We start from the raw sequence: 27113 nt of genomic DNA, 5'->3' as shown, positions 1-27113 counted from the left end.
GAAGACAAAGAGTATAGGAAAATCATGCCAGACTCCAACTGGACCCAAAGTAGACCATTATTACTTACTAAACATGTGATTGATATATTGGTTTACCTGCTTATATTAGTTACTAGACGGAGGCCCGATGCTATTGCATTGGGAGGGCGGTAATGTCACGATGAGGGCAGGCTTTGCAGCATTGAGAATCTCTCCCCCCATGTGCTCACCCACCTATCCACTCTCTCTTTCCGCACGTGCTGACTTCTCCCGTCTGTGCTCTCTTCTTTGACCTGTCTACCCCATGTGCTATCCCCCTTGTCTGCTGTCTCTCTCCTTCCTTTGCTGTGCTCTCCCCTCATGTGGTGTCCTGTTTGAGCTGTCTCCTCCCTGTGCTCTGTCTCTCACCCCGGTGTGCTTTTTCTCTTTCCCATCTGCTTTCTTGTCTTCGGCATTGTGTCTTTGCTGCTTTTCTTTCATTATCATTGGCGTACTTTTTAGGAGGAGCCATGTTGGCGTTGATATTTGCTTTTTAAAGGGGTTTTCCCACAAAGGAAAGTTCATTTTAAAAATTTTCTGTGTCTGACCGTGTACAGAACATACCACAGCTCTTGGGCAGGGGAGGAAGCAAAAGACAATACTGACATTGCAGCAGGAGATCGCAGAGGATACATTTTATGAAGTAAAATATTGTTTAAAAACAGTCAGTGAAATATTTTACCTCACAAAATGAATCCTCTGTGATCCCCTGCTGTAATGTCAGTATTGTATTTTGCTTCCACCCCTGCCCAGGAGATGTGGTATGCTCTGTACATGGTTAGACACAGACAATTTCTAAAATGAACTTTCGTTTGTGGAAAAACCCCTTTAATGTGACCGGCTTCCTCTGCCTGCAGACACGTCGCGCATCTGCCGTGGGCATCAGCAGAATTATTCACTGTGCCTGCGCGGAATTCGCACAGGCGCAGTAATACAGACCGCCGCCATCTTTGGGTGTTCCACTGGTGGTACCGCGCAAGAGGCTGCGTACGGTGTATACTGTGTGTGTGTGTGTGGTGCGTACGGCATATACAGTGTGTGTGTGTGTGTGTGTGTGGTGCATATGCAGCGCCCCAGAGTCCTGGTTGTTGCAGTAATGTCGCTCTTCCACCAGGGGGAGTGATATTACGTCTGATGGTACTAAAGGAGTTCACCTTGCCAGGTATCACAGTCACACACTACACTTCACACTCCAGTCCACCAGGGGGAGCAAAGGTTCTATCTACTAGGCCACTCCTCACACATGGGTAAAACTGGTGGGTTGAATAGGAAGTCAGGGAGAAGCTGCCTGGGTTTGACCCAGAGAGGACCTGTCAGGCAGACAGGGGGAGAAGGAGGAACATCTGAGCTGCAGACAGAGGGTCCCTGTCAGGGGTGGGATCCTGACAGAGGCCAAGCACGAGATAGAGCGTTACGGAGCTGTGCCTGCACCCATTGCGGCAGCATCCTAAGAAAGGACATGAAGCAAAGTATATTGTGGAGAGTGAGAAACAAGGTCATAGCACAAGGAGATAATACCGGGAGGAGTTCTGCCCCAAGATCGGCAGCCTCCTTCTGAGGCGCGTAGCCGGTGGCCGGAACACCGAGGGAGTAATAGGCTCTACGCATTACTTCAGAGACCGGCAGGACAGTCAATTCCAAGTTGGTTGCCCGAGCTTAATACCTATGAAGACACGGAGGCAAATTTGTGGGAGAGGGGCGTCTCTAGGGTCCCTATAAATAAGCTCCAGGCCTACCCCGTCATACGGGTTCTCCTATCCATACCATCTGGGGGACAGAGAGAGAGAACATCAGAAACATCCAAGAAAGTTGTGAGGACTAACCCGTGGTGCTCAGCAGGGAGGTACTACAACATGTAAGGAGTTAAAAGCACAAGAAGAGTCTGGGGGCGGTTACCTGCTCGGCTCTGTGCCTGGAACCATTGAGCTGTGCTGCAGGTTCCCTAGGGGGCAGACTTGTAGACTGGGACAGAAAGGAAGCAGCCAGAGAGCGGGAAAGGGACGCACGCAGGAGACAGAGCAGCGTGCAGAGCAGGGTGCAGCTGCGCTCCGGAAGAGAGAGAGAGAGAGAGCTCCCGGTCTGAGGACAAACAGAGAGAGACTGCCCAGAAAGACTGCATCTTGTGAGTACATAAAAGCGGACTCTGCTGTGACTGGAGGGGGGCGCTTTGAGACCCTTTTAGAGACTACTACACCCTGGTCCCCGCGGTATCAGTACAGAGACTTAACAGTACAGAGCCCCTGACTCCTGGTACAGAGAATTAACAGTGCAGAGCCCCTGTTTTCCTCGTACAGAGACAACAGTGCAGAGCCCTGATTTCCTGGCTGTGCTGTAAAAGTTAAAGACTCAGAGCCTGTGCATACCACATTAACTCCCGAAACCCCAGGCAGCAGGCTCCCAGAGACTACTCTGCCCACGGACAACAGAGGGAAGACAAATGCCGCTGTTTCTCGGCGCCTACGTTGGAGAAGACGACCCTCCAAGCAAGTCCTCATCAGACTGATAAGTGTTCTTTTCTCAAGAAGTCCTGCTTAATTTTGTTATATTGTTTAACTCCCATATTTTTGCACTGTTTTATTGCTAGTTATTTTCCATTGCTTCCTCCCTGCGAGGAGAACCTTATTCCTGTTATTAAACCCCTCAACTGTTGGTCTGTCTGTTCCGTGGTGACATACTCAGTACCTGCATGCTATTACAAACACACAGGAGCTAGTAGGAAGGCTACTGATTTCCACCTGCACAAGGGAGCTCTGGATGTGCCTTCGGACCGGCCGGACTCTGCCAGCCCTGTGATCTGTGCTCTGGACTGTGGACGCTGAAGTCTTCAGTAAAAGGTAAAGAGACTGCAACCTTGTGTCCTCGTTATTCATTGCGCATTACATCGTCCACCATCACCACCTACACATCTGGGAAGCCCTGGGGACATACTTCACCTGTGGGAAGGTATACCATCTAGCTGCCATTCCATCACCCCAGCGGAGCCCTAAGCAGCGTCGGTCACCCTGACCGAATACCACAGGTGGCGTCACGAACACCAGACAAACTTCACCTTTAATTGGATGCCCCTCAGAAGGGCCACGGACTGGGTCGGGCCACCGTGACATCCCCAGAACCGAGAGAGAGAGATAGACCCGGTGCCGAGTACCCCATTGCCCTTAACGTGGGGGCGCTTCACATACACATATACAGTGTGTGTTTGTGTGTGTATGGTACATATGGCGTATACAGTGTGTGTGTGTGCGTGTTTGTGTGTGTGTGTGGTGCAACGATATTCTGCTGGTGGTACAGCGCAAGAGGCTGGTACCACCAGCAGATTCCATATTGAGACACCCATCACTTGGGTGTCCCAATATGGCAGTCGGTGAACTTCCGCCGCATTGAATTCTGGGATCCAGACCAGGATGTGAAGACATTGCAAGGTAATTATATATATATAGCGTAGATGTTTCAATATTGCTGAATTTCCAATGGAAAGAAAATCACTCACCTGACATGTGCACTGGGTACAGGGTTCACTTTCCAGTGAAAATGTTTGCTTGTTTAGCACTTTCCTTCCATCATATGTGCAATCTGCAAAGGCATGAACAGGTTTATGTCATGGACCAAAAGTAGAGGAGATACACAAGCCACCCAGCCCTTCTCACCTCGACAAACCGGGCAGCATTCTCCCTCATTGTGGAAAGGGTAAGTGCAGTTGGGAGCACATTCAATGGGCGAGCAAGCAACAGTACCCACCTGTACAACAAGAATAGCATCTGTTATATATATATGCCGGCTGAGGATTATTGATGCTAATACATTCATCAATCCAGTTTATTCTTCCAAAACTTCTTACCAAGCAAATACATGTGAGGCAGGGATCTGAGTATGAAGGGAAGCTCTCATTATTCTTATATGTCTTCCTTCCATAGGAGCAGCCTTTAAAAAGAGAGCCAAGAAACAATTTTTCATTTCCGTTTTCATGCAAAAATATAGTTTGCAACATGTTGAAGGTACTGGATGACTTCAGGAGACGACAATGAGCCACTTTACCCACCCCTACCTGTCGTATAGTATTCATAATTTTTTTGGGGGTACAATTGTACCATTACTCCTTAGATTTACCCGCAATAGCAGAGTGTTTTTTCTACCTGCTGAACAGTCAGGGCAACACTGTCCTGGCACCATGATAGGATGAGGACAGGTTTCCACACAATCTGTCTTCTTACACAAGATAGAGCCGTCTGCCTAGAACAAAGCAAGAGAAATGAGTGTATGTGGTGAACGGCAGTCAGGAGGGGAGAACAGAAAAGACTATATTAATATATGATGCCAGATGATTTTTCCCATTATTATTATTATTTATTGTTATAGCGCCATTTATTCCATGGCGCTTTACATGTGAGGAGGGGTATACATAATAAAAACAAGTACAATAATCTTAAACAAATACAAGTCACCCATGCTGAAGAGTTCATCTGAGTTCATGCCGCCAGGGGACACAGCTTCGATGACGGCACCGCTAGTCACCGAATGTCCGTTCCCTGCATTTCATTCATTTCCCTGTCGTTTACAGCTGGGAGTGACCGCATTAGCACTGCTCCCGGTTGTAAAAGGTAAATGCCCTCCGATATGGATTAATGGGTGGGACTTGACAGAACGGCGGACAGGTATGGGATATTGTTGCTTTTTTATTTTTGATTTTTTTACAGAAGAATGAGGGCTTGGCTTGGATTGAGAGTGCAATAAAGATGTTAAAACCTGTGTGTTTAATTATTTTATTAAAAGACTTTATTCTTAATGTGTGTGTATTTTTAACTCTTTCAGACTATTGGATTAATAATGAATAGGTGTCATATTAACACCTCTCCATTATTAACCAGGCTTAATGTCACCTTACAATAGCAAGGTGACATTAACCCCTTATTACCCCATATGCCAATGCTACAGGTCAGTGGGAAGAGACAGGCTAAGTGCCGGAATAGGCGCATCTTGCAGATGTGCCTTTTCTGGGGTGGCTGGGGGCAGATGTTTTCAGCCAGGGGCGCAATAACCATGGTCCCTCTTTGGGCTATTAACCCCTTCATGACCCAGCCTATTTTGGCCTTAATGACCTTGCCGTTTTTTGAAATTCTGACCAGTGTCCCTTTATGAGGTAATAACTCAGGAACGCTTCAACGGATCCTAGCGATTCTGAGATTGTTTTTTCGTGACATATTGGGCTTCATGTTAGTGGTAAATTTAGGTCGATAATTTCTGAGTTTATTTGTGAAAAAAACGGAAATTTGGCAAAAAATTTGAAAATTTCGCAATTTTCACATTTTGATTTTTTATTCTGTTAAACCAGAGAGTTATGTGACACAAAATAGTTAATAAATAACGTTTCCCACATGTCTACTTTACATCAGCACAATTTTGGAAACAATTTTTTTTTTTGCTAGGAAGTTATAAGGGTTAAAATTTGACCAGTGATTTCTCATTTTTACAACAAAATTTACAAAACCATTTTTTTTAGGGACCACCTCACATTTGAAGTCATTTTGAGGGTTCTATATGGCTGAAAATACCCAAAAGTGACACCATTCTAAAAACTGCACCCCTCAAGGTGCTCAAAACCACATTCAAGAAGTTTATTAACCCTTCAGGTGTTTCACAGCAGCAGAAGCAACATGGAAGTAAAAAATGAACATTTAACTTTTTAGTCACAAAAATGATCTTTTAGCAACAATTTTTTTATTTTCCCAGCGGTAAAAGGAGAAACTGGACCACGGACGTTGTTGTCCAATTTGTCCTGAGTACGCTGATACCTCATATGTGGGGGTAAACCACTGTTTGGGCGCACGGCAGGGCTCGGAAGGGAAGGAGCGCCATTTGACTTTTTGAATGAAAAATTGGCTCCAATCTTTAGCGGACACCATGTCACGTTTGGAGAGCCCCCGTGTGCCTAAACATTGGAGCTCCCCCACAAGTGACCCCATTTTGGAAACTAGACCCCCCAAGGAACTTATCTAGAAGCATAGTGAGCACTTTAAACCCCCAGGTGCTTCACAAATTGATCCGTAAAAATGAAAAAGTACTTTTTTTTCACAAAAAAATTATTTTAGCCTCAATTTTTTCATTTTCACATGGGCAACAGGATAAAATGGATCCTAAATTTTGTTGGGCAATTTCTCCTGAGTACACCAATACCTCACATGTGGGGGTAAACCACTGTTTGGGCACATGGTAAGGCTCGGAAGGGAAGGAGCGCCATTTGACTTTTTGAATGAAAAATTATCTCCATCGTTAGCGGACACCATGTCGCGTTTGGAAAGCCCCTGTGTGCCTAAACATTGGAGCTCCTCCACAAGTGACCCAATTTTGGAAACTAGACCCCCCAAGGAACTCATCTAGAGGCATAGTGAGCACTTTAAACCCCCAGGTGCTTCACAAATTGATCCGCAAAAATGAAAAAGTACTTTTTTTTCACACAAAATTTCTTTTAGCCTCAATTCTTTCATTTTCACATGGGCAACAGGATAAAATGGATCCTAAAATTTGTTGGGCAATTTCTCCTGAGTATGCCGATACCTCATATGTGGGGGTAAACCACTGTTTGGGTGCACGGCAAGGCTCGGAAGGGGAGGCGTGCCATTTGACTTTTTGAATGGAAAATTAGCTCCAATCGTTAGCGGACACCATGTCGCGTTTGGAGAGCCCCTGTGTGCCTAAACATTGGAGCTCCCCTACAAGTGACCCCATTTTGGAAACTAGACCCCCCAAGGAACTTATCTAGATGCATAGTGAGCACTTATAACCCCCAGGTGCTTCACAGAAGTTTATAACGCAGAGCCGTGAAAATAAAAAAATAATTTTTCTTTCCTCAAAAATGATTTTTAGCCCAGAATTTTTTATTTTCCCAAGGGTAATAGGAGAAATTGGACCCCAAATTTTGTTGTCCAGTTTGTCCTGAGTACGGTGATACCCCATATGTGGGGGTAAACCACTGTTTGGGCGCACGGCAGGGCTCGGAAGGGAAGGCACGCCATTTGGCTTTTTGAATGGAAAATTAGCTCCAATCATTAGCGGACACCATGTCGCGTTTGGAGAGCCCCTGTGTGCCTAAACATTGGAGCTCCCGCACAAGTGACCCCATTTTGGAAACTAGACCTCCCAAGGAACTAATCTAGATGTGTGGTGAGAACTTTGAACCCCCAAGTGCTTCACAGAAGTTTATAACGCAGAGCCGTGAAAATAAAAAATGTGTTTCCTTTCCTCAAAAATATTTTTTAGCCCAGAATTTTTTTATTTTTGCAAGAGTAACAGGAGAAATTGGACCCCAAAAGTTGTTGTCCAGTTTCTCCTGAGTACGCTGATACCCCATATGTGGGGGTAAACCACTGTTTTGGCACACGTCGGGGTTCGGAAGGGAAGTAGTGACGTTTTGAAATGCAGACTTTGATGGAATGCTCTGCGGGCATCAGGTTGCGTTTGCAGAGCCCCTGATGTGCCTAAACAGTAGGAACTCCCCACAAGTGACTCCATTTTGGAAACTAGACCCCCAAGGGAACTTATCTAGATGTGTGGTGAGCACTTTGAACCCCCAAATGCTTCACAGAAGTTTATAACGCAGAGCCGTGAAAATAATAAATGTGTTTCCTTTCCTCAAAAATATTTTTTTAGCCCAGAATTTTTTATTTTTGCAAGAGTAACAGGAGAAATTGGACCCCAAAAGTTGTTGTCCAGTTTCTCCTGAGTACGCTGATACCCCATATGTGGGGGTAAACCACTGTTTGGGCACATGCCGGGGCTCGGAAGGGAAGTAGTGACGTTTTGGAATGCAGACTTTGATGGAATCGTCTGCGGGCATCATGTTACGTTTGCAGAGCCCCTGATATGCCTAAACAGTAGAAACCCCCCACAAGTGACCCCATTTTGGAAACTAGACCCCCCAAGGAACTTATCTAGATGTGTGGTGAGCACTTTGAACCCCCAAATGCTTCACAGAAGTTTATAACGCAGAGCCGTGAAAATAATAAATGTGTTTCCTTTCCTCAAAAATATTTTTTTAGCCCAGAATTTTTTATTTTTGCAAGAGTAACAGGAGAAATTGGACCCCAAAAGTTGTTGTCCAGTTTCTCCTGAGTGCGCTGATACCCCATATGTGGGGGTAAACCACTGTTTGGGCACATGCCGGGGCTCGGAAGGGAAGTAGTGACGTTTTGGAATGCAGACTTTGATGGAATGGTCTGCGGGCATCATGTTACGTTTGCAGAGCCCCTGATATGCCTAAACAGTAGAAACCCCCCACAAGTGACCCCATTTTGGAAACTAGACCCCCCAAGGAACTTATCTAGATGTGTGGTGAGCACTTTGAACCCCCAAATGCTTCACAGAAGTTTATAACGCAGAGCCGTGAAAATAATAAATGTGTTTCCTTTCCTCAAAAATATTTTTTTAGCCCAGAATTTTTTATTTTTGCAAGAGTAACAGGAGAAATTGGACCCCAAAAGTTGTTGTCCAGTTTCTCCTGAGTACGCTGATACCCCATATGTGGGGGTAAACCACTGTTTGGGCACATGCCGGGGCTCGGAAGTGAAGTAGTGACGTTTTGGAATGCAGACTTTGATGGAATGGTCTGCGGGCATCATGTTACGTTTGCAGAGCCCCTGATATGCCTAAACAGTAGAAACCCCCCACAAGTGACCCCATTTTGGAAACTAGACCCCCCAAGGAACTTATCTAGATGTGTGGTGAGCACGTTCAACCCCCAAGTGCTTCACAGAAGTTTACAACGCAGAGCCGTGAAAATAAAAAATCATTTTTCTTTCCTCAAAAAAGATGTTTTAGCAAGCAATTTTTTATTTTCACAAGGGTAACAGGAGAATTTGGACCCCAATATTTGTTGCCCAGTTTGTTGTGAGTATGCTGATACCCCATATGTGGGGGTAAACCACTGTTTGGGTGCACGTCAGGGCTCGGAAGGGAAGTAGTGACATTTGAAATGCAGACTTTGATGGAATGGTCTGCGGGCGTCACATTGCATTTGCAGAGCCCCTGATGTGCCTAAACAGTAGAAACACCCCACAAGTGACCCCATTTTGGAAACTAGACCCCAGAAGGAACTTATCTAGATGTGTGGTGAGCACTTTCAACCCCCAAGTGCTTCACAGAAGTTTATAACGCAGAGCCGTGAAAATAAAAAATAATTGTTCTTTCCTCAAAAATTATGTTTTAGCAAGTAATTTTTTATTTTTGCAAGGGTACCAGGAGAAATTGGACCCCAACAGTTGTTGCCCAGTTTGTCCTGAGTACGCTGGTACCCCAAATGTGGGGGTAAACCACTGTTTGGGCGCACGTCGGGGCTTGGAAGGGAGGGAGCACCATTTGACTTTTTGAATGCAAGATTGGCTGGAATCAATGGTGGCGCCATGTTGCGTTTGGAGACCCCTGATGTGCCTAAACAGTGGAAACCCCTCAATTCTAACTTCAACACTAACCCCAACACACCCCTAATCCTAATCCCAACTGTAGCCATAACCCTAATCACAACCCTAACCCCAACACACCCCTAACCACAACCCTAACCGCAACACACCCGTAACCCTAATTCCAACCCTAATCCTAACCCTAATCCCAACCGTAGCCCTAATCCCAACCCTAACCACAACTGTAACCCCAACACACCCCTAACCCTATCCGTAACCCTAACCACAAGCCTAATCTTAACCCTATTTCAAACCCTAGCCCTAATTCCAACCCTAACTCTAATTCCAACCCTAACCCTAAGGCTATGTGCCCACGTTGCGGATTCGTGTGAGATTTTTCCGCACGATTTTTGAAAAATCTGCAGGTAAAAGGCACTGCGTTTTACCTGCGGATTTACAGCAGATTTCCAGTGTTTTTTTGTGCGGATTTCACCGGCGGATTCCTATTGAGGAACAGGTGTAAAACGCTGCGGAATCCGCACAAAGAATTGACATGCTGCGGAAAATACAACGCAGCATTTCTGCACGGAATTTTCCGCACCATGGGCACAGCGGATTTGGTTTTCCTTAGGTGTACATGGTACTGTAAACCTGATGGAAAACTGCTTCGAATTCGCAGCGGCCAATCCGCTGCGGATCCGCGGCCAATCCGCTGCGGATCCGCGGCCAATCCGCTGCGGATCCGCGGCCAATCCGCTGCCGATCCGCTGCGGATCCGCGGCCAATCCGCTGCGGATCCGCTGTCAATCCGCTGCGGATCCGCGGCCAATCCGCTGCGGATCCGCTGTCAATCCGCTGCGGATCCGCGGCCAATCCGCTGCGGATCTGCTGCCAATCCGCTGCGGATCCGCTGCGGATCCGCGGCCGATCCGCTGCCGATCCGCGGCCGATCCGCTGCGGATCCGCTGCCGATCTGCTGCGGATCCGCTGCCAATCCGCAGCGGATCCGCTGCGGATCCGCGGCCGATCCGCTGAGGATCCGCGGCCGATCCTCTGCGGATCCGCGGCCGATCCGCTGCGGATCCGCGGCCGATCCGCTGCGGATCCGCGGCGGATCCGCTGCCGATCCGCTGCCGATCTGCGGCCGATCCGCTGCGCATCCGCGGCCGATCCGCTCTGTGTGCACATGCCATAACCCTACCCCTAACCCTACCCGTAACCCTAACCCTACCCCTAACCCTACCCCTAGTTCTAACCCTAGTTCTAACCCTAACCCTAGTGGAAAAAAAAAAAAAAAAAATTCTTTATTTTATTATTGTCCCTATGGGGGTGATAAAGGGGGGGGGGGTTATTTATTATTTTTTTTATTTTGATCGCTGTGATAGAACCTACCACAGCGATCAAAATGTACCTGTAAGGAATCTGCCGACTGGCAGATTCGGCGGGCGCACTGAGCATGCGCCCGCCATTTTCCAAGATGGCGGCGCCCAGCGAGGAGACGGCCGGACACCGGGAGGATCGGTAAGTATGAAGGGGTGGTGGGGGGGTGGATCGGAGCACGGGGGGGGGGGAACGGAGCACAGGGGGGGTGGGTCTGAGCAAGGAGGGAGCGGACAGGAGGACGGGGGAGCCGGCAGGCGGACGGAGGGGACCGGACCCCATAACGGAGGACGGGGGGGGGCGATCGGTGGGCGTGGGGGGGGGGCACTTCAGTATTTCCAGCCATGGCCGATGATATTGCAGCATCGGCCATGGCTGGATTGTAATATTTCACCAGTTTTTTAGGTGAAATATTACAAATCGCTCTGATTGGCAGTTTCACTTTCAACAGCCAATCAGAGCGATCGTAGCCACGGGGGGGTGAAGCCACCCCCCCTGGGCTGAAGTACCACTCCCCCTCTCCCTGCAGATCGGGTAAAATAGGAGTTAACCCCTTCACCCGATCTGCAGGGACGCGATCATTCCATGACGCCACATAGGCGTCATGGGTCGGATTGGCACGGGTTTTCATGACGCCTACGTGGCGTCATGGGTCGGGAAGGGGTTAATATCTGCCCTCAGTCACTGGCTTTCCCTCTCTGGCGGAAAAAATTGCGCGGGAGCCCACGACAGTTTTTTCCGTGAATTAATCCTTTAATTTAACACCTACAGCTCCCAAATATTACCCACACACACACACTACTAACATTATTAGGGAGGGATATATAAAAATATAACAGATATGCAATGGTTTACTGTATGTAAACCATGTCTCATATCCTGTCGGGTTCGGTAATGATTTTGCAAAAGCCAACAATTGAATTACCGGCTATTCTGCTATCTAACTCTGTATGAAATAATCAACCTAACAACAAAACTTCACACAAGGCCAATAAAACTCGACATAATCTTTATTTGAAAATGTTTTTTGTAAAAGTGGGCAAAAAACACAACCAGGAAAAAAGAGCTGGGCAACCCAGGAAGTAGCCCAAAAACAATGTGTACATACATATATGTCTATGAATATAGTCAAACAATTTACAATCCAAACATATATATACACATAAAACCAAATTCAGGTGATCACTCCAGAGTCTTCCAGTACAGCTTCTAAAACCAAGCCATGGTGGACTTTGAGGTATGTTTGGGATAATTACCCTCTTTGAATATTCCAAGGTCGCATCTCACCACCTGTGCACTTGACCCGATCCCTTCCTACTTCATTGCAAACCTCGCCACAGTCTTCATCCCAACCTTAACCCATCTCTTCAACCTATCACCAGCAACTGGTGTTTTCCCCTCAAGCTTTAAACATGCCTCAATCACACCTATCCTCAAAAAGCCCTCTCTTGACCCATCCTCTCTATCGAGCTATCGCCCTATATCACTTCTTCCCTATGCCTCAAAACTACTGGAACAACACGTCCATCTTGAACTATCCTCCCATCTATCTTCCTGCTCCCTCTTCGACCACTTACATTCAGGCTTCCGGTCACACCACTCCACTGAAACTGCCCTAACTAAGGTCACCAATGACCTATTAACCGCCAAAACCAAGCGACACTACTCTATCCTCCTCCTCCTGTACCTGTCCTTTGCCTTTGTCACAGTGGACCATTCCCTATTACTACAGACCCTCTCATCCATTGGTATCACAGACTTGGCCCTATCCTGGATCTCGTCATACCTAACTGACCAGACATTCAGCGTCTCCCACTCACAGATCACATCCTCACCTCGCCACCTATCTGTCAGAGTCCCACAAGGCTCAATTCTAGGGCCCCTGCTCTTCTCCATTTACACTTTTGGCCTGGGACAGCTCATAGAATCTCATGGTTTTCAGTATCATCTCTATGCTGATGATACACAGATCTACATCTCTGGACCAGATATCACCACCCTACTAACCAGAATCCCTCAATGTCTATCCGCTATTTCATCCTTCTTCTCCGCTAGATTTCTAAAACTTAACATGGACAAAACAGAATTCATGTGACCTCCCCAACGAACCTATCCATTACAGTAAACGGCTGCCCACTCTCCCCAGTCCCACAAGCTTGCTGACTCGGGGTAATCCTTGACACTGATCTCTCCTTCAAACCGCATATCCAAGCCCTTTCCACTTCCTGCCGCCTTCAACTCAAAAATATTTCATGGATCCGTAAATTCCTAAACCAAGAATCTGCAAAAATCCTAGTCCATGCCCTCATCATCTCCCGCCTCGGCTACTGTAACCGCCTGCTCTGTGGCCTCCCCTCTAACACTCTCACACTCCAATCTATTCTAAACTCAGCTGCCTGACTAATACACCTGTCCCCACGCTATTCCCCGGCCTCTCCCCTCTGTCAATCCCTTCACTGGCTCCCCATTACCCAGAGACTCCAGTACAAAAGCCTAACCATGACATACAAAGCCATCCACAACCTTTCTCCTCCATACATCTGTGACCTCGTCTACCGGTACTTTCCTGCATGCAACCTCCGATCCTCACAGGATCTCCTTCTCTACTCCCCTCTTATCTCCTCTTCCCACAATCGCATACAAGATTTCTCTCGCGCATCACCCCTACTCTGGAACTCTCTACCGCAACATATCAGACTCTCACCTACATCAAAGCCTTCAAACAGAACCTGAAGACCTACCTCTTCCGGCAAGCCTACAACCTGCAGTAACCACCGATCGACCAAACCACTGCACGACCAGCTCTATCCTCACCTACTGTATCCTCGCCCATCCCTTGTAGATTGTGAGCCCTCGTGGGCAGGGTCCTCTCTCCTCCTGTACCAGTTGTGACTTGTATTGTTCAAGATTACTTGTTTTTATTATATATACCCCTCCTCACATGTACGTAAAGCGCCATGGAATAAATGGCGCTATAATAATAATATTCAATGACTCACAAGCTTCAGGAAGGCATGACTTTTTCTCCTAGGATTTCCTGATTTGATGAATCCATCCTGCTCTACACATCCTGTAGACTTTCAGTGCTATTGAAGTAAAGCATCACCCAGCCACTCCCATGCTTCACTGAAGTTAGGGTGCTTGTGGGGTGCCCCCACTGCCGCAGGGCCGAGGGGCACCCGGTACCGGGCCTCTGCGTCTCAGTTCTGGGGTTGTCACGGTGGCTAGGCCCGGTCCGTGACCCTGCTGAGGGGCATCCAGTGAAAGTTGAGAATGCGATGATGTTGCGGTGTGGTGCAAGCCGCGGTGGATAACGAGGATACAGGGGTGCAGTCTCTTTACCTCTTTACTGAAGGTCTCGAGGTACTCAATCCAGAGCACTGTTAACAGGGCTGTCTGAGACTGGCCGGTCCGATGGCACATCCGGAGTTCCCTTAACAGGTGGGAATCAGTGTCTACCTTCTAGCGCCTGTGTGTTGTAGTCCTTCCCTGCTGAGCACCCCGGGATAGTCCTCACAACTGCTGTGTCTGTCTCTGATATTCGTTCTCTCCGTCCCCCAGGTGATATGGTTAGGACGCACCCGTATGACGGGGTAGTCCTGGAGTTCTTCCGGGACCCTAAAGTCGCCCCTCTCCCACAGCTGCCTCCGTTGTCTGCTTAGGTGTTTAAGTGAGACAGCCAACCTATAATTGGCTGTCCGGCCGTGGTTTGAAGTAATGCTTAGAGTCTCTTACTTGCTCGGCGTTCCGGCACTGATTGTTTGCGCCTCAGTAGGATGTTGCCCCGATCTTACAGCACGACTCCTTCTGGTTCTCTCGCCTCTTTGCTGTATTCCCGTTTCTTACTTCTTGTCTTTACTTAGGAGTCTGCCAGGATCCCATCCCTGACAAGTCCTCTCTCTAACTTCTCCCAGTTGCTTCTCTCTGTCTTCTTGTCCAACCCCCAGTTTTACCAAAGTGTGAGGAGTGGCCTACTAGATAGAACCACTCCCCCTGGTGGCCGGAGTGTGAAGTGTAGTGTGTGTGATACCTGGTCAGGTGAACTCCTTTAGTGCAATCAGACGTACCAATACCCCCCTAGCGGCGGAGCATCAGTACTGCAACGACCAGGACTCTGGGGCGCTGCACTCCCCCCGGTTAAATCCAGTACTCCCGGACTGGGAAAGTAAGAACAACAATACATGTTAACAGAAAACACACAAAATTTTGAAATATTATAAACAATTAAACATAACAGTGCTTCCCTTTATGGGAGGTGAGGACTCTTGAACATTGCGAAAGTTAGGTCATGCACAGTTTATGACTCTCAGTTCAGTGGTTGAAACAGCGGGGACCCCGGGTAAACAAAGGGGTCCCCTTTTAGAAGTTTTTGGAGCAATTCACTGTCCATTACTCCGTTGTCCATTTTAAAACCTGTAACAAAAGATATGCACACAAACATTTTCAACTAAATAGCAGCCCTCACTAATACCTCCAAGTTTTGTAGCGGAGGGGAGTTTGATTCTTGGTGCTGCGTGTAGACCTTCGCAGCGCAGGGGTTGCTATTGGCCTAACAGGGCCCACTATGCTTGCTACCGCTGGTGTAGTGCACTGTCTTCTAGCTACGCTTCTAGTGAGTCTAGGTAGCACTGGCAGGCTGGAGCTCTCAGGGCTGCTGCTACCAACAGTGGGTACGGCAGATTCGCCGATAGCAGAGGGAGGATTTGCCGGTTCAACGGTTGGCATGGCATCTTCAGGCAAGGCTTGCTGAGATTGCGGGCCTGGAGGATCTGGCACCACAATTAGTTCTGGTGGGTCCAGCTGGCGGAACGTTAGAACAGGTACCACGATGGCCTGATTTATCTGAGTCCAGGACTGGGGAAAATCGCCAAGAACCGTGTGTATCATCTTCTCCTTTTCTACAGGTGGGGAGGTTCCTGGATCCGTTTCCCTCTCTCTCAATTTATCAGGGCAGACTTTAAGGTGGTCCCTGGATATCGCCATCGAGGTCTCTCCTCCATCCTTGCTGATGAGACAAACCTTCGTATTGTCGAAATCGGATGGCAGGACGGTATACGGTTCCGCTTCCCATTGGTCGTCGAGTTTGTGTATCCTCCTCTTTCGTTTGAGTACGTGCTCACCGGGTGACAAGGGAATCGCAGGAGCATGCTGGTTGTAGTCTCTTTCTTGTTTTTGTCTAGCCTGGGCGAGACTTCTTTCTACGCATTTTTGTACCTTGGGGTAGCTTCGCTGCCTTTCTGCATCCCAATCTGCATCCGGCGAGGTATCTTCGGGGACTAGAACCCCCATGTCCTGGTCAACGGGTAACCTGCTAGATCTTCCTCGCATCAGGTATGCTGGAGTGCAGTTGCTGGAATTTACTGGGATATGATTGTATATGTCCACCAAGTCAGGCAACTTTGTTGGCCACAGGTTCCGCTTCTCTACGGGTAGAGTCTTAAGTAAGGGCCCCGTCTCACACAGCGACGCTGCAGCGATACAGACAACGATGCTGATCGCTGCAGCGTCGCTGTGTGGTCGCTGGGGAGCTGTCACACAGACAGCTCTCTCCAGCGACCAACGATCAGGGGAACGACTTCGGCATCGTTGAAACTGTCTTCAACGATGCCGAAGTCCCCCTGCAGCACCCGGGTAACCAGGGTAAACATCGGGTTACTAAGCGCAGGGCCGCGCTTAGTAACCCGATGTGTACCCTGGTTACCAGCGTAAATGTAAAAAAAAACAAACACTACATACTCACCATCTGTTGCCCGTCAGGTCCCTTGGCGTCTGCTTCCTGCTCTGACTGAGCCGCCGTACAGTGAGAGCTGAGAGCAGAGCGCAGCGGTGACGTCACTGCTGTGCTCTCACTGTACGGCGGCTCAGTCAGAGCAGAAAGCAGACGCCAAGGGACCTGACGGGCAACAGATGGTGAGTATGTAGTGTTTGTTTTTTTTTACATTTACGCTGGTAACCAGGGTAAACATCGGGTTACTAAGCGCGGCCCTGCGCTTAGTAACCCGATGTTTACCCTGGTTACCAGTGAAGACATCGCTGGATCGGTGTCACACACACCGATTCAGCGATGTCAGCGGGACCTCAACGACCAAAAAAAGGTCCAGGCCATTCTGACACGACCAGCGATCTCGCAGCAGGGGCCTGATCGCTGGTACGTGTCACACATAGCGAGATCGCTACTGAGGTCGCTGTTGCGTCACAAAACTTGTGACTCAGCAGCGATCTCGCTAGCGATCTCGCTATGTGAGACGGGGCCTTAAGTCGATCACCACTTGGTTCATCTTTTCACACATCCCGTTGGTTTGGGGATGGTACGGTGTGGTTCTGATCTTCTTACACCCGTACAGATGGCAGAACTCTTGGAACACCTCAGCTTCGAACGCTGGTCCCTGATCGGTCAGCACCTTCTCCGGGTTCCCATGGGGCCTACGTAAGTACTGCTGGAAGGCCTTGGCAGCCGTCCTGGCCGTTAGATCCTTGACAGGTACAACCACCAAAAATCTGGAGTAGTGATCTACGATGGTAAGAGCGTAGATATAGCCTGACCGGCTAGGTGTCAGCTTCACATGATCCAGCGCGACCAGTTTGAGCGGCCGTTTGGTGATGATGGGCTGCAAGGGAGCCCGTTGGCTGTCACGGTCCTTCCTGCGTAGGCTACATGGACCGCACTCCGGACACCACTTCTCAATGGCTCTCTTCATGCCAATACAATAGAACCTCCCTCGGAGTAGCCTCTCCAGCTTCTTCCATCCGAAGTGTCCGGCTCCATTGTGGTAGGCTCCCAGAACCATGGGCGCATCTCGCCTAGGCACCACTATCTGCCATACCAATTCATGAGTACGAGGGTCGATGCTCCTCCGGCACAGCTTGCCATCATGGATAAACAGTTTGCTTCTCCCCTTCCACAGCTGTCGTGTCTCCTGTGGATCATCTAGGCCGGGATGCAACCCTGCCTGCGTCAGGAGCTCTTTCACCCGACGGACCGCAGGGTCACCATCCTGGGTCTCCGCCCATCCGTGATGGGGCAGGGGATTCAGCATGGCATCCTGTTGATTCTCGTACCGGTTCTTCACATGATGGGAGTACTGAGCGGCTTTGGGGCGATGGAACGCAGGCAACTCTACCTCTTCAAGTGCCTCCGGGTCCTCCCCCGTTTCTGGCAAATTGGGCATCCGGGACAAGGCATCGGCATTCGCATTCTTGCGTCCTGCCCGGTACTTGATGGTGAAGTCGTAGTTGGACAGCCAGGCCATCCACTGCTGTTCCAAAGCCCCGAGTTTGGCTGTATCCAAGTGCGTCAGCGGATTATTATCCGTGAAGATGGTGAATTTCGCCGAGGCCAGGTAGTGTTTGAACCTCTCTGTCACTGCCCAGACAATGGCAAGGAACTCCAGTTTAAAGGAACTGTAGTTGTCAGGGTTCCTTTCCGTGGGACGGAGCTTCCTGCTGGCGTAAGCGATCACCCTCTCCTTTCCTTTTTGGACCTGGGACAGCACGGCTCCCAATCCCACATTGCTGGCATCCGTGTACAGCACAAACGGTTGGTCGTATTCGGGGTAGGCCAGTACCTCTTCTCCCGTCAATGCCGACTTCAAACACGTGAAGGATCCTTCCAGCCCCTCGTTCCAATCGAATGGGGCGTTCTTCCCCTTGGTCTTCTTCGATTGGCCCACCAACAGGTCTTGCAAGGGTGCGGCCTTCTTGGTGAAGTCCTTAGTGAACCTTCGGTAATAGCCTACCAGCCCGAGGAACTGACGGACTTCGTGGAGGTTGCTGGGCTTCGGCCAGTCTTGGATCACCGTGACCTGGTCGGGGTCTGGGGCTACTCCTTCAGCGCTCATCACATGGCCCAGATACTGCAATTTGGGTTTCAGCAGATGACATTTGGACGGTTTCACCTTTAAGCCAAAGTTTGACAGGGCTTCAAACACCTCAGCCAGGTGCTTCAGATGGTCTTTGTAGGTCTTAGAGAAGACAATGACATCATCCAAATATAGCAGTATGGTTTCAAAGTTCTTGTGCCCCAGACAGCACTCCATCATCCTCTGGAACGTCCCCGGGGCATTGCACAATCCGAAGGGCATGTAGTTGAATTCGCAGAGACCCATCGGTGTCGTGAAGGCCGTCTTCTCTTTGTCCGCCTCCGCCACGGGAACCTGCCAGTACCCACTGGTGAGGTCTAAGGTAGAGAAATAGTTAGCGGACTTTAGGGCAGCCAGAGACTCCTCTATCCTGGGCAGTGGGTATGCGTCCTTATGTGTAATGCGATTCAACTGCCTGTAATCAACGCACATCCTCATTGTGCCATCTTTCTTTTTAACAAGGACTAACGGAGCTGCCCAGGGGCTACAACTGTCTCTCACCACCCCAGCCTCCTTCATTTCTCGCAACATGTCCTTAGCACACTGATAATGAGCTGGGGGTACAGGGCGGTATCTCTCTTTTATGGGCCGGTTCATCTCCCGTGGGGATATGATGTTGGATCCCTTTCACCTGTCCAAAATCTAAGGGGTGTTTGCTAAATACCCGCTCGTACTCGTGAACCACCCGGTAGGCCCCGTTTCTGATGGGATGGGGTGGAGTCGGTGCCCACGTGCAATTCCCGACACCAATCTTTCGGGTGCCCTGCAGAACCGTTGTCCCCCGCCAAGTTAGACGGGGCCAAGGGTCCAGGTGCCTGTATCACACTATTATTGACGGTGAACAGTTTGGCGAGCGTGACATACTTGGTGAGATGGACCTCTTCCTCCCAGCAGTTAAGGACACGTACTGGCACCCTCCCCTGGCGGACGTCGACCACCCCCCTGGCTGTTAGGAGAGTGGGCCTATTGTCTGAATAGACGGGTTCTACCAGGGCCTGGTAGTCGTTACCCCTGAGGCCTATGGCTGCCCGACACCATATCAACATCTCACTCCTGGGAGGTATCGCGATAGGGTTTGAATCACTCACAGTGACACGACCAATTTCACCACCAGTCAGCTCTACCTGCTGTCTCTGCATCAGAGCTCTGATTTCTTTTTGCAGGGCGCGTTGTTCACTGTAGCCAGCAGTTTCTGCTACCTGTTGCAACAAGACGATAACTTCTGCAAGACAATTTTCTATAACATTGGTGCCAATAGTCATCATGGGATTACATTCACGGCGGTCAATATCAACAATTACAATCCCCTGGGCCTTCAATTCCACCCGCCCCACCTTGATGGTGACCTCTTTATACCCCACTTGTGGCAATCGTCATCAGGGCCACGAGTAATATCGGTGTCCTCCCAATACCGTTTATAAAGCGCGTAAGGCATAGTCGTCACCTGAGAACCGGTGTCCAGCAGAGCGTTCATGGGGATACCGTCGATCACGACAGGAAGAACTGGTCGTCCTCCAACGTATTTGGCTCTCCAATGCTGCGGGCCTGATCGTCCTACTCCTGGGGGTTGGCCCTTTGCCCCAGGGGTTGCTCATTTAAAGGACAGTACCTTGCAAGGTGGCCCACCTGGTGACAGCGGCGGCAGATAGGTCATCCGTCTCGATGGAAGCGATCATCGTCCCGGCCTCTGGTCGGCGGAGTCCTCCTCTGTCGCATCCAGGGGACATCCTCTGGTTTGGAGACCAGCTGGATCTTCTCCTTGGGGGCCTCCTGTAGGGACTGCACCGTCCGGGCCAGGGCAGCAACGCTCTTGGTCAGCTCTTGCATCTGGAGGCGGAGTCCTGCAGGGGAGTCGTCCTCTAGGCTCTGGGCATCGGCCTCGGCGGCGACTGGGGCATCCGACGCCACCTCTTGGTGGTATGTGAGAGCAGGACGCCTGGGTGGCACTGCACGGCTGGGCTGTCGCTCCTGCAGCGCCTGGATAGCTTTATCCTTGAATTGCGCAAAAGTCAAGTCTGGATTCTGCATGGCCAGGAAGTGCAATTGGCCCCTTTGGTGACTGCACAGGAGCCCCTCAATGAACCGCTCTTTCAGGAGTTTATCCTCATCCTGCATGCTGCCGGGGTCACTCTGCTTAATGGCCCGCAACGCCTCCTGGAGATTAAGGGCATAGTCCCGTAAGCTATCCTGCGGTCTCTGTTTGCATCCATAGAAAGTCAATTTAATTTCTGTAGCAGTACGGGTATCGAAGGTGGCCTTAAGCTTTGCAAAAACATGCTGTGCAGTTCCCTTATCCGCGGCGGGCCAGGACTTCACTTCTCTCAGAGCCACCCCAAAGAGTTGGCCGATTATCATATGAACCTTCTGAGGCTCCGTCAGGGGATAGAACTCAAGCAGGCTGCAGATCCCTTCTTTAAAGTCAGTGAATGTATGCGACTCCCCGGATTATCGCGGGAGCCCGGCCGCCCCGGGCAGGTACGTCATAGAGAAGGGCATTATGGCCTTTGTGGTAGTGGCAGTGTCCGACTGGCTGATGGGGGCAGCGGGCTCTGCGGCAACCGGTGGTGGTATGAGGGCCGCGGCTACGTCCGCTCCGAGGACCGGAGCTGCCTCTGTGTCCACGGCTGCGACCGCCGCCTCCGCTCCTCCCGACTCAGACATGGCCGTCCCTTCCTCCTACTAACCTGCTGGAGGTCGGGGTCCCTCTTCCGGGGTTGGCGCTTTACCGCGCTTTCTCGTTCCGTGCTCCTTTCGACCAGTTCCGCCCACGAAGCTAAGGCTCCTCCCTCCGTGCGCGGCGATGGCGAATTGTGGCGGGAACTCTGGCGGCAATAGTAATGCACAGTCTTTGCAATAAGTCACAGTCTAAGCACAATAAATCACAGTTCCAAGGCACACATGACCTGATTCTTCAGGCTTAAGTAGATCCTGTTCGTGACGCCAAGTTGGGGCGCCCCCACTGCCGCAGGGCCGAGGGGCACCCGGTACCGGGCCTCTGCGTCTCAGTTCTGGGGTTGTCACGGTGGCTAGGCCCGGTCCGTGACCCTGCTGAGGGGCGTCCAGTGAAAGTTGAGAATGGGATGATGTTGCGGTGTGGTGCAAGCCGCGGTGGATAACGAGGACACAGGGGTGCAGTCTCTTTACCTCTTTACTGAAGGTCTCGAGGTACTCAATCCAGAGCACTGTTAACAGGGCTGTCTGAGACTGGCCGGTCCGATGGCACATCCGGAGTTCCCTTAACAGGTGGGAATCAGTGTCTACCTTCTAGCGCCTGTGTGTTGTAGTCCTTCCCTGCTGAGCAACCCGGGATAGTCCTCACAACTGCTGTGTCTGTCTCTGATATTCGTTCTCTCCGTCCCCCAGGTGATATGGTTAGGACGCACCCGTATGACGGGGTAGTCCTGGAGTTCTTCCGGGACCCTAGAGTCGCCCCTCTCCCACAGCTGCCTCCGTTGTCTGCTTAGGTGTTTAAGTGAGACAGCCAACCTATAATTGGCTGTCCGGCCGTGGTTTGAAGTAATGCTTAGAGTCTCTTACTTGCTCGGCGTTCCGGCCACCGATTGTTTGCGCCTCAGAAGGATGTTGCCTCGATCTTACAGCACGACTCCTTTTGGTTCTCTCGCCTCTTTGCTGTATTCCCGTTTCTTCTTGTCTTTACTTAGGAGTCTGCCAGGATCCCATCCCTGACAGGTCCTCTCTCTAACTTCTCCCAGTTGCTTCTCTCTGTCTTCTTGTCCAACCCCCAGTTTTACCAAAGTGTGAGGAGTGGCCTACTAGATAGAAGAACTCCCCCTGGTGGCTGGAGTGTGAAGTGTAGTGTGTGTGATACCTGGTCAGGTGAACTCCTTTAGTGCAATCAGACGTACCAACACCCCCCTAGCGGCGGAGTATCAGTACTGCAACGACCAGGACTCTGGGGCGCTGCACTTGTTTTAGCATATGCTTCATTCTTCCTCCTCTAGACATACCGATCCACAGCCATGAAAATGTCTAGGTTTTTTTAACACTCAATAAAACAGAATCCTCAAACTTCTAGGGTTTATTCATATGGTTTTAAGCATAATCAAGTCAACTTTTGTTGTCCTTTTGTGTCAGTAGAGGCTAAGTCTAGGAACCCGAGCATGCGCTTTACTGTGCAAGCTAATACCTAAGTGCTGGATCACACCAAATCTTGCTGCAGATCCTTTACAGTTACTCAAGGGTTTTCGACATCTTGACTCCTCAGGAATCTGGTGGCAGCCGGTGACTGCTTACTATTTCTGGGACATCCAAGTATGTAATGCAGCGCCCCAACATGTCCGACTGTATTCAACATTCAGAACCTTCAGGCAAAACTTGAAAACCCATCTCTTCAAGAAAGCTTACAACTTGCAATGCCCTGCTGTCACCTCACCACCACCAGAGCTGCTGCAACCCCCAACCTACTGCCTCCTTTCCCAATACCATGTAAACTATAAAGCTGCCATGGCAAGGCTCTCTCCATTATGTACCAGTCTGTCACTATTATCTTCTTCATTGTTATCTATATTTGTTTCTTGTATGTAAACCCTTTTCACATGTACAGCACCATGGAATCAATTATGATCTAAATAAATAAATCTTTATAAAAAGAAATTTAGAAATTATGGGACAATTATATTAAAAGAATTAAATGATATTTGAACACGGTAGTTGTCGGCGCTTGGTAGCAAGACACCGTAAACATGATTGTTTTCCTTATTGTCATGTTTTTGTCTTAATAACTATATCTGTTGATTTTTTTTTTTTTTTTTTACACCAGTAATTAATCCTCCTTTCCCTTTTATACTGATTGTGCTATGTTATTTTTTTCCAAAAAGAGCTCGAAGCGAGCGCCAAATGCGTAAAAATAAAAACTGTGAAATTGCTATTCCATTCTGGAACTGCTTCCTTCGTACAGGAGCGATCTATTCTGAAACGTCAATCTTCTTTTTCTTGAGAAAGCTGATAAATTGGGGAGCTTGGTCACTAGTTTCAGAAGTGCGCAGTTTATTGTGTCAGTGTTATGGTTTCCAATGGCAAGGAAACATCAGAAGCATAGAATAAACGGACAAGCTCTCGGGTGATGGAAACTAGAGCTGACCGCGATGCTAAACCTACACACCACACTAGAAGTAGCCAGGGGGCATTCCTGCGTTGTCTCTAGATGCCGCGCGCCAGCCGGAGAACTAACTACCCCTGGTAGAAGAAAACACAGTCCTGGCTTGCCTCCAGAGAATGTCCCCACAGGAGATAGCAGCCCCCCACATATAATAACGGTGAGAGCAGATGAAAAGACACACATAGTATGAAAGCAGATTTAGCACAGAGAGGCCCGCTAACTAAATAGCAGAAAGATACAACAGAGGACTTCGCAGTCAGCTGCAAAACCCTTCAAAACACCATCCTGAAATTACCTTAACTCATGTGACAACTCATGCCACTGGAGTGGTAATTTCAGCCCAACAAGAGCTTCCAGCTGCAGAGATTCACATAAGTGCAAACTGGACAAAACATACAAAAATAGACTTAAGGACTAAAGTGTCCAACTTAGCTGAGCAGAAAACTGGGAGCAGGAACATGCAACAGAATCACTCTGGATACATTGATGGCCAGCATTAGAATGACTGAGGAGCAAGGTTAAATAGGATACTCCCACATCCTGATAGGAACAGGTGAACTGAGAAGGCAAAGCTTGCAGGACACCAGTACCACAAGAGACCACCGGGGGAGCCCACGAACCGATTCACAACAGTACCCCCCCCCTTAAGGAGGGGGCACCGAACCCTCACAAGAACCACCAGGGCGATCTGGATGAGCCCTATGAAAGGCACGGACCAAATCAGAAGCATGAACATCAGAAGCTGTAACCCAAGAATTATCCTCTTGACCGTAGCCCTTCCATTTCACCAGATATTGAAGTCTCCGTCTGGAAACACGGGAGTCCAAGATTTTCTCCACCACGTACTCCAATTCACCCTCAACCAGCACAGGAGCAGGAGGCTCAACAGAAGGCACAAGTGGTACCTCATACCTCCGCAATAATGACCGATGGAAGACATTATGGATAGCAAAGGATGCTGGGAGGTCCAAACGAAAAGACACAGGGTTAAGAATTTCCAAAATCTTATAAGGACCGATGAACCGAGGCTTAAACTTAGGAGAAGAGACCCTCATAGGGACAAAACGGGAGGACAACCACACCAAGTCCCCAACACGAAGACGAGGACCAACACGACGATGGCGATTAGCAAAACGTTGAGTCCTCTCCTGGGACAACTCCAAATTGTCCACCACCTGCCCCCAAATACGATGCAACCTATCCACCATGGTATCCACTCCAGGACAATCCGAAGACTCCACCTGACCCGATGAAAAACGAGGATGGAACCCTGAATTGCAAAAGAAAGGGGAGACCAAAGTGGCAGAACTGGCCCGATTATTAAGGGCAAACTCAGCCAACGGCAAAAAGGAGACCCAGTCATCCTGATCAGCAGACACGAAACACCTCAAATAAGTCTCCAAGGTCTGATTAGTACGTTCCGTCTGGCCATTTGTCTGGGGATGAAATGCAGACGAAAAAGACAAATCAATGCCCATCCTGGCACAAAACGCCCGCCAAAATCTGGACACAAACTGGGATCCCCTGTCGGAAACGATATTCTCCGGAATACCATGCAGCCGAACCACATTCTGAAAAAACAGGGGCACCAACTCAGATGAGGAAGGCAGCTTGGGCAAGGGCACCAATTGAACCATCTTAGAAAAGCGGTCACACACCACCCAAATGACGGACATCTTCTGAGAAACAGGGAGATCAGAAATAAAATCCATAGAGATGTGTGTCCAAGGCCTCTTAGGAACAGGCAAGGGCAACAACAACCCACTAGCCCGAGAACAACAAGGCTTGGCCCGAGCACAAACATCGCAAGACTGCACAAAAGTACGCACGTCCCGAGACAGGGAAGGCCACCAGAAGGACCTAGCCACCAAATCTCTGGTACCAAAAATTCCCGGATGACCTGCCAACGCAGAAGAATGAACCTCCGAGATGACTCTATTGGTCCACTCATCCGGCACAAACAATCTACCAGGCGGACAACGATCAGGCCGATCCGCCTGAAACTCTTGTAAAGCATGTCGCAGGTCTGGGAAGACAGCAGACAATATCACCCCATCCTTAAGTATACCCGTAGGTTTAGAATCACCAGGGGAATCAGGTTCAAAACTCCTAGAAAGGGCATCCGCCTTCACATTCTTAGTACCTGGCAGATACGAAACCACAAAATTAAACCGGGAGAAAAACAACGACCAGCGCGCCTGTCTAGGATTCAGACGTCTGGCCGACTCAAGATAAATCAAATTTTTGTGATCAGTCAAGACCACCACCTGATGTTTAGCACCCTCAAGCCAATGACGCCACTACTCGAATGCCCACTTCATCGCCAAAAGCTCCCGATTACCGACGTCATAATTTCGCTCGGCGGGCGAAAATTTTCGAGAAAAGAACGCACAAGGTCTCATCACTGAACAATCTGAACTTTTCTGCGACAAAACCGCCCCCGCTCCGATCTCGGAAGCATCAACTTCCACCTGAAAAGGAAGAGAAACATCAGGCTGGCACAACACCGGAGCAGAAGAAAAACGGCGCTTAAGCTCCCGAAAGGCCTCCACAGCAGCAGGAGACCAATCTGCAACATCAGCACCCTTTTTAGTCAAATCAGTCAAAGGCCTGACAACGCTAGAAAAACCAGTTATGAATCGACGATAAAAGTTAGCAAAGCCCAAAAATTTCTGAAGGCCCTTAAGAGAAGTCGGTTGCATCCAGTCACAAATAGCCTGAACCTTCACAGGATCCATCTCAATAGAAGAGGGGGAAAAAATGTACCCCAAAAAAGAAATCTTCTGAACCCCAAAAACACACTTTGAACCTTTAACAAACAGAGAATTGGTCCGCAAAACCTGAAAAACCCTCCTAACTTGTTGAACATGAGATTCCCAGTCATCCGAAAAAATTAAGATATCGTCCAAATACACAATCATAAATTTATCCAGATATTCACGGAAAATATTGTGCATAAAAGACTGAAAGACCGAAGGGGCATTTGACAGACCAAAAGGCATCACCAAATACTCAAAATGGCCCTCGGGCGTATTAAATGCGGTTTTCCACTCATCCCCCTGCTTAATTCGCACCAAATTATACGCACCGCGAAGATCAATCTTAGAGAACCACTTCGCCCCCTCAATGCGAGCAAATAAATCTGTCAGCAATGGCAAAGGATACTGATACTTGACTGTGATCTTATTCAAGAGTCTATAATCAATACAAGGTCTCAAAGAACCATCGCTTTTAGCTACGAAAAAGAACCCCGCTCCAAGAGGAGATGAAGAAGGACGAATATGTCCCTTTTCCAAGGACTCCCTAATATACTCTCGCATGGCAGCATGTTCAGGTACAGACAGATTGAAT

General features: G+C 49.1%; 1 protein-coding gene across 1 annotated transcript in view; it reads right to left on the bottom strand.

The window, feature by feature from the left end:
• Positions 1-27113, bottom strand: part of VWCE (von Willebrand factor C and EGF domains) — a 157610-nt gene that overhangs the window by 31357 nt on the left and 99140 nt on the right. Inside the window, exons 19-22 of the mRNA XM_077287995.1 lie at positions 4149-4245; positions 3854-3936; positions 3663-3753; positions 3506-3588 (exon numbers count right to left, since the gene is read on the bottom strand). Of these exons, the coding sequence (XP_077144110.1) occupies positions 3506-3588; positions 3663-3753; positions 3854-3936; positions 4149-4245 (354 nt within the window). The remainder of the gene's footprint in view (positions 1-3505; positions 3589-3662; positions 3754-3853; positions 3937-4148; positions 4246-27113) is intronic.

The sequence above is a fragment of the Ranitomeya variabilis genome, chromosome 2 (genome assembly GCF_051348905.1).
Source record: "Ranitomeya variabilis isolate aRanVar5 chromosome 2, aRanVar5.hap1, whole genome shotgun sequence".
NCBI lineage: Eukaryota > Metazoa > Chordata > Amphibia > Anura > Dendrobatidae > Ranitomeya > Ranitomeya variabilis.
This window is presented reverse-complemented; position numbering and strand designations above follow the sequence as displayed.